At 53.3% G+C, this 8,172-nt stretch overlaps 1 protein-coding gene across 2 annotated transcripts in view; it reads left to right on the forward strand.

The window, feature by feature from the left end:
- The window catches only part of LOC111159441 (diacylglycerol O-acyltransferase 2), a 31,468-nt gene extending 23,575 nt beyond the window's left edge, over positions 1 to 7,893 (forward strand). For both annotated transcript variants that reach the window (XM_022521923.1, XM_022521924.1), the window contains exons 5-8: positions 3,665 to 3,869; positions 4,475 to 4,649; positions 5,052 to 5,254; positions 6,764 to 7,893. In XM_022521923.1, coding sequence (XP_022377631.1) covers positions 3,665 to 3,869; positions 4,475 to 4,649; positions 5,052 to 5,254; positions 6,764 to 6,918 — 738 coding nt within the window. In that variant the 3' untranslated portion in view covers positions 6,919 to 7,893. The remainder of the gene's footprint in view (positions 1 to 3,664; positions 3,870 to 4,474; positions 4,650 to 5,051; positions 5,255 to 6,763) is intronic.
- The last annotated feature ends 279 nt before the right edge of the window (positions 7,894 to 8,172 follow it).

Here is an 8,172-nt window from a genome sequence, read left to right on the forward strand (position 1 = left end):
CAGCTGGGAACTGGAGCCACAGGACACATGTGGGTTGGCCCTGGGAGGGCCCCTGGGTACCAGGACCCAAGCCAGCCTGGGCCTGAGGCCAGCCAGGGCCTGGAGCCTTGGCCTGGGCTGCTCTTGCCCACAGGTGAGCTTGGCCAAGCCTCTGATCCTCAGGGCCTCAGGCTACTCTTCTGTGTGGGGAGTATTGGGCCTTGGTGACCTGATGTCCAAGCTGATGCTTTGGGATGTTCTTTGTGGCCTCCCGGCCCTCCCCCTTCTCTCAGCCTCTTGCCAGGGGTTATGCAATGATCTCTAGCTATAACCATCCACCCACCTTTCCCCTGCTTCCTCCTTTGTATAGCTCTCTGCTGCCAGAGCCACTCAGCGAGCCCTGAGAGCATCCCTCCTCCCAGCACAGGAGGGCTCATGCGTTAGCAGCCGCCACCAGGACCACCAGCTCCCTGAAAGAGGAGAGCCAATGCCTGGGTCACCTATCCCTGAGTTACAGGCAGGATTTCTGGAGAGGAAACTAGGAAAGGCTGAGCTTAGAGTGATCTCTGTCCATCTGCTTCATTTCTTGCATGGTCCTACTGAAGCCCAGAGAGGAGGGACTGTCCCGAGGTCCCAAAGCAAGTCAGTAGCGGGGCTGGTATTGGAACCAAAGCTATCTGCTTCAGGACCCATGTTTTCATTTCTCTCTTCCTCTGCTGTGTGTCCTGTGGTATGAGCTTAAGCAAATTTCTGCTCCTCTCTGATTCTGAATTTCTTCTGTTTGGTGCCGGGGTAGGACAAGCTTATCTGAGTACCTTTCCTGCCCTTGGGAGGCAGGATGGGAAGAACGACTTGCCGGGAGTGTGTCCCAGACTCATGTTAGCCACGGGGCCTGGCCTGGGCACCTTGTTGGGCTGAGACTTTGCCACAGGAAACAGGGGACATGAGAGCAAGCATGTCAACAGAGACTTCATCAACAGTGCCTTCCTTCTCCCTACAGAACGGACACTCTGTCCAGCCCTGGTGGCAGGGGAGTATGGCTTGAAGACAGATCAAAGCTGTATCAGCCTGCTTTCTTCTGGGGACAGCTCCAAGGGCCATTAACCTGCAACGTGTCCCAAGGCAGCTCACTTAGTCAAAAGTCCCACCAGACAGATGTGTGGGGTGGGGGGTGGGAGTGAAAAAGGCAGCTGTGGGGCACCTGAGTGGCTCATTGGTTGGGCATCCCACTCTTGATTTCGGCTCAGGTCTGACCGCAGGGTCATGAGATCGAGTCCCCTATAGGGCTTGGAGCCTACACAAGATTCTCTCACTTTCTCTGCCTCTCCCCACCCTGCTCACTTGCACATTCTCTCTTAAAAAAAAAAAGAAAGAAAAGAAAAGAAAAGAAAACTGCAAAGAAAAGAAAAAGAGCCAGCTGACCTTGCACCAGGTAACATATTTTCATCCCAGTGACTTAGAGAAAAGCCCACTGGGTGACTCCATCTAGAGAGGGAAGAGGATGGGCAGCTCCTTTCTCTAGGCCTTTCTCCACCTTGCAATCAAAGCAACAGCCTAGACCAGGGCTCTTCCGGTGCGTTTTGCACATGGGACTCCCAGACCCAGCCTTCAGTTCCAGAGCTGTAACAAGGGCACTGTTGGCTGCCTCTACTCTTCCCTTGACACAATCCTACTGTGCGGAAGCCAGCTCCAGGTTCCAGCTTTACTGCAAGCTAGCATGGTGGGCACACCTGCTCTTCAGGAGGAGAACTCTCAGAACAATCTCCTTGCCACGCTCATGTAAAGCCAGGCCCGCTTTTAGAACCCCCCTTTCTGCCCCCTCCCCAATAATCGTGGCTTACACTGCTGCCGTTTATGTAGTGGGCAGCAAAGCACGAGCTGGGTTTTGAGCAGCTTTAAGGTGCTTGCCAAAGGCAAGGTGGGGGAAGGAGTGCCGAGGGCCTGAACAGCAGGGGGTGGAACTCAGGGGGTCTTGCTCCCACATGTCCCTGCAGTCATAGCCCTGGGAATGGTGTTGGCCACCATCTGCTCCATCCCCCTCTGGCCTCTGTCACCTGAAGCTTCAGATTTCCATTTCCTGGGGCCAGACACCAGCACCCCTCCCCCAAATTGAGCACCAGGTCCTTTCCCTAGCCTGGGGTTCCCAAACTGGGAGTCATGGAAAACCCAGGCTGTTGACATTCCAGCAGTGGCTAGCAGCTCTGCCTCCAGCTGACATGCGTGCAAAGATATGGGCACTTTCCAGCCTGGGAAGGAAGTCAGGGGTGTTATCGACAGCACCCCCTAGAGGCAGGGCAGCCCACAGGACCAAAATGTTCATATGCCTGGCCCCAGGAGTTGTGATTTCTCGAAGTGTGTCAAACAATCACATATGCAGACGACAATAAGGTATTTGTGGAAGCGTTATTTCTGAAGGGAATTTTGGAAGGTTTTTAAAGATCCATCCGTTGGAGTTTGATTAAAATTTTAGTGCATGCAACATAGCTATGCAACAGGATAATGAAGCCAAGAGAGACGTGGCTGGTGGACTGTGATAGGAAAAATAGTTATGATAGGGTTGGTAGAAAATTATGTAAAAATGAGGGGTGCCTGGGTGGCTCAGTCAGTTAAGTGTCTGCCTTCAGGTCATGGTCCTGGGGTGCTGGGATTGAGCCTCATGTCAGGCTCCCTGCTCAGTAGGGAATGTGCTGCTCCCTCTCCCTCTGCTGCTCCCCCTGCTCATGCTTGCTCTATCTCTGTCAAATAAATAAATAAATATATTTTAAAAAGAAAATCATGTAAAAATGATAGCAACCGATTTGCCCTTAACTTTGTGGTTTTTAAAAAAAGAGCACGTGTATATTTGAGTAACCAAAGAACTCACCACATCAGAGTGGTTTATCAGGATGGAGATAGGACAGGCACTCTGGATTATTTTTTGACTTTTTCCTGTATTTTTAAAAATACTCCTTAATTATTCACTATTTTTCTAATCAGAAAAGAAGTGATGTTTCTGAACAAAATAAACTTTGCTCTCCAGTGCTCTTAGCACCATCTACCCCCACCACATCCCAGGCAATGCTGGGCAGGAGCCTCAGAGTCTAGGGCAATTTTACACTACTCCCACCCCCGCCAAGCCACCAACCCCAGGGCAGGGAGAAAGCCAATCGTTCTTTAGAGCATCCCGGGACAGATTTGTTGATAGTACCACAGGTCAGCTGCCTGGCTGGCCCCCTGCCCCTGCTAGGGCTGGCACAGGCCTGTGGCTTGCCCTTGTCCTTCCTAAATAGAGCACGAGCCGAGCCTGGCTTCCTGGAAGGAAGTTTCCATTCAGACCCGCTGCAGTGTCTCTTCTCTGGCCAAACTAAGGGACATGGACTTTACCTTGACAAAAACTGGACCCCCCTCTTTATCTGAGAGCGGCAGGGGGTGGATGAGGAGAATGAGCCCAGGAGGAAGGTGGGCAGGAGGCTAGCAGGGTGCAGGTGAGAGCACCTGGTGTGTCTGGCTGGAGAGGTGAGGGAATGAGAGGGCAAGTTTCTCACTCCCTTCCCAGGGACTCACAGTCTCAGTGGCAGTTGTCACGAGTCTCAGGCATGCAGAGTCGCATGGGGTGTGCAGCGCACTGGGTCCTTCCCCCATCTTCTGGGCTCATCCCAGCACCCGTCTCCCAGCATTTCCTCTGACCTGAGCTTTTTCCCTGCAGCTGGTGAAGACGCACAACTTGCTGACCACCAGGAACTACATCTTCGGGTACCACCCACACGGCATCATGGGCCTGGGTGCCTTCTGTAACTTCAGCACCGAGGCCACAGAAGTGAGCAAGAAGTTCCCTGGCATAAGGCCCTACCTGGCCACACTGGCCGGCAACTTCCGGATGCCCGTGCTGAGGGAATACCTAATGTCTGGAGGTGAGGGGCCTCCTCTGCCTTCCCCTGCCAGGCTCTGCTGTCCAGACCTGAGCCTCTCCACTGAGTGAGGGGATAGAGGGAGCAGGAGGCCAATACACCATGTCCCAGTGGCTGGTTGTGTGTGGAGAGACATAGAGGGCCCCAGGCATGGTGGACCAGGTCTGAGCAGGAGAGCTGTCCATACCGTCTTCAGGATTTAGCTTGAATAACAAAGTCCCTAGGAAGCCTTCTCTGCCCTGGTACTGCCCTTTGCACAACCACGTTGTTGCCGGTGGTGCTGTCCTTATCCACCTGCTGTGACCCCTGCCACCCTAACTCCCCAGTATCCCCCAGCACCTTGCAGGAGCCTGGCAGAGCTAGGACCTCAAGGAATGTTTGCCCAAATGAACGAGTTCCCTAAACAACCTCGTATCGTTATCCCCATTTTACAGATAAGCAAGTCAAGGTTCAGAGAAAGAAATAGCTCAGGCAGGGCTGTATAGCTTCTAGGGGCTGGCTCAGGTCTGGAGCCCAAGTCCAGGGCTCGTTCTGTTCATGCCTGGCTATAAGCAGGGGGTAGGGAGTGCACTTGTGGGCAGCCCTGACTCTGTCCTTCTCCCTGCCAGGCATCTGCCCTGTCAACAGGGACACCATAGACTACTTGCTTTCAAAGAACGGGAGTGGCAATGCCATCATCATCGTGGTGGGGGGCGCAGCCGAGTCCCTGAGCTCCATGCCTGGCAAGAATGCGGTCACCCTACGCAATCGCAAGGGCTTTGTAAAACTGGCCCTACGCCACGGGTGAGTGCCCCCTCCACGCGCACACACACACACACATGCATGCGTGCACCAGCGTGCACTGCATACACGGCCCTCCAAGGCTTTGTTTGGCCCCAGCAGAGCAACTCCTTGGCTCCTGGAGGCAAGGCCCAGACCCTAGGAAGACCTCGATGAGAGTTTGCTGTCCTGTGGAGGGGGGAGGTGGGAGGCCGGAGCTGCAGACCTAAGTTTGCCCAAGTGCAGCCCGAATGTCTGAGCCGAGCAGAAATTGAGTCTGTGCACCCTGAGCCCTTGCAGATGGGTGGAGAGGCCAGGCTTCTGTGCGGGACTGTGTACCCTCAGGCCAACATGTGTTATGTCGCTAGGAGAGCAAGCACAAGGCCCACAGTTAGGGTGTGATGGACCCTGGCTTCTCCCTTCCAGAGCTGACCTTGTTCCCACCTACTCCTTCGGGGAGAATGAAGTCTACAAACAGGTGATCTTTGAGGAGGGCTCTTGGGGCCGATGGGTCCAGAAGAAGTTCCAGAAGTACATTGGCTTTGCCCCGTGCATCTTCCATGGCCGAGGCCTCTTCTCCTCTGACACATGGGGGCTGGTGCCCTACTCCAAACCCATCACCACCGTTGGTGAGCTCCCCTGCCTGCAGCCCCTGACCTCGGGGCACCCCCTTGCTGTTTTGTGGTGGAGTTAAGATTCACACCCAGGATCTCAGGTCCTCTGATGTCCATGCTGTAAACCTCGTGGATGTGGACCTGTTTGGGCGCTGATGGGAATGGCGAGTGGGGGTGGGGAGCGGGCAGTGGGGAATGAGTTCCATTACCATGAGCCAAGCAGTGCCAGGTGAGAAAACCGGACCCAGCAGTCCGTGTGCGCAGAGCCCGCAAGTCTATGAGGGAAGACCGGGAAGACCAGTCTGTTAAGCAAAGACCAAGAGGGTGTGTGTGGGGAATGTGCAGCGTGCTCTGGGGGGTTATAATGGACCCCAGAAAAGAGGTGACTCTTACACCCTAGCTGAAGAGGAATTATCTAGCAAAAGAGAGGAGGAGAGATTTGTTGGAAGCATGAGCCCGAGTGGACTTCCCACAGCAAAACTGTGTAGATTTTTGAGGAACAGAAAGAAAAACATCAACGTGAATGGAGCATAGGCCTCTGAGTAGTATAGCAAGAAAACCGGCTGCACTTGTCCCTCAGCCATGTTGTTCTGGGTGTGTGTGTGTGTGTGTGTGTGTGTGTGTGTGTGTGTGTGGTTCACAAGCCAGAGGTCACACACAAGTGTGTAGGCCACCAGGCGTGGACTTTCAGGCTCAAAGTTCACATAGATACTAGTCAGGTGTTTTGCTTTGTATCTTTACAAAGTCTAACTTCCTGCACCTTGGGTCCCAGACCCAAACTCACTGTCTGCTCTCATTACACACAAATCTTATTCCAGGCCTGATCGCTCTGAGGCAGCAGGGACATTTCCACGTGCAGATGTGGCTGGAGAGGGACAGGTCCTGTGGGCCATGTGAAGGGGTTTACGCTTCCTCTTAAGAAAGGAGATCCTTAAGAATGGAATCCTTTAGAAGGCTTGAGGGTTTCGGGGAGGAGAGGTTCACGACTGCACTTTCAAGTGATTCTTGGGCTGCTGGATAGCCAGTGGGTTACCAGGGTCAAAATGGAAGCCCCCGAAAACACGTGCAGATGCCTCTCTGGCAGCCGTTGGGGACCGAGATGGCGACTGCAGGGATGGAAGGAAAAGGCGTGAACTGGGGAGAAATTTCCAAAATGTCTTTGCCAGGGCTTTGGGGTGAGTTGGGTGTGGAGACGCAGGAAATCGAGCAATGCATGCGTGGATGAATGTTGCCACCCCTAGGAGGAAGGATTCCTTGGGACAGGTGAGGGAACTGAGGCTCAGAGAGGCAACGTGACTTGCCCGGAGTGGGTCAAGAACAACGCCATTACTTGCTCCCAGAACCCTCTCAGGAACTGCCTGTCAAGGGCAGTGGGGACAACCTGAGCTGGAGCATAGTTAGCACAGTTCCCGGTATGTGGCTGGCACTGGGCATGGGGTCACTGCCGTCAGCGGTACGGGAGGCTCTCAGGGAGGGTGGCCTGAGTGGGCTGACTAACCGGAGGCCTCTGCCCCATCCCCGCAGTGGGTGAGCCCATCACCATCCCCAAGCTGGAGCACCCGACCCAGCAGGACATAGACCTGTACCACACCATGTACATGGAGGCCCTGGTGAACCTCTTCAACAAGCACAAGACCAAGTTCGGCCTCCCGGAGACCGAGGTTCTCGAGGTGAACTGAGCCCACCAGCAGAAGTCAGCTCCTGGGAGAAATCAGCTACAAATCCTTTTCTACCAAGTTCTCGAATGCTTTTTTGTTCTGTAAATTTGGAAGCGTCATGGGTGTCTGTGGGTTATTTAAAAGAAATTATAATAATTTTGTTAAACCATTACAAATGTTAGGTCTTTTTTAAGAAGGAAAAAGAATATCTCAAGCTCTTTCACTTCCAGTTTGACCTGCTCTAGGTGATGGCTAACACATCTGGGCTAACCCTTCTTCCTTTCCCAAAATCACAGAGAAAACTCAGTCCTGGTTGACTGGGAAAGAAGGACAGCCATCTGCAGCTCAGGCCGGTTGAATTATTTGCTTTTTCCCACCGCAGAAGCCACTTGTAATACAAACACCTCTATTCCAAATTACCTACCCCACACTTAACCGCAGGACTGGTCCCTCTTACCAAGGGGAAGACTTGGAGAGCACAGTTGTCTCCATCTTGAAGAGTGCTGTGACGAGCATCTGGAATGTTCCACTTGTGTCCAGCCAGTCTTTTAAATCTGAGGCCTCCAGAGCAAGAATAGGGGGTGACAATGACCCTGTGCCCAAATGCACCATCTCTCTGGGATCATTCAGCCACCGTGTCTGGTTGGAGTGACTGGTCCTCCACAGGGTGCTGACACAAACCCAGATCGACACGGACTTGGCCTGAATCACATACTTTCCCGTGGCCTCTATTTGTTTAACCCATACCCCCTAATGTGGCTGTGAGGAAAGGGTCCCTCTTCCCGTTCACAGAGGGGCCTGGCCTTCTGAGCAGCAGGTTGGCCTTCAGGTCAGGAGGCCCCTGAACCCAAGCCTTGCATATTTGTGCCTTTCTGAGAGGTTAGGGGCCAGGGAAGAAATCCAGCCCCTCCTCTGCATGTTCTGTTTTCTTTCGATGGAGATTATTGTACCGTGTCAGACTTTTGTATTTTCCAAAATGAATAAATAAAAATGAGAGTCCTCTGTGAGTTCTTGCTGGGGCCACAACTGCACCTTGCTACCAACACTTAGGGAAACCCTGGCCCCATCAGGGCTGCCTGCCAAGCTTTCCCCCGTGCTCCTTTGGGCTATGTGACCCTTTGTGGTATCCGTTATCCAGTGCTGTGTGATAGAATCCTCCAGAATGCCGTGGCTCCAAACAACATCGTGTCCACCACAAAATCTGAGAGTCTGTAGCTGAGGTGCAGCTTAGCTGAGCCCTCGACTTCAGAGGCTCTCTCAAGGCCACAGTCAAGG

Source organism: Enhydra lutris, unplaced genomic scaffold (assembly GCF_002288905.1).
Source record: "Enhydra lutris kenyoni isolate GAN:26980312 unplaced genomic scaffold, ASM228890v2 scaffoldscaffold68, whole genome shotgun sequence".
NCBI lineage: Eukaryota > Metazoa > Chordata > Mammalia > Carnivora > Mustelidae > Enhydra > Enhydra lutris.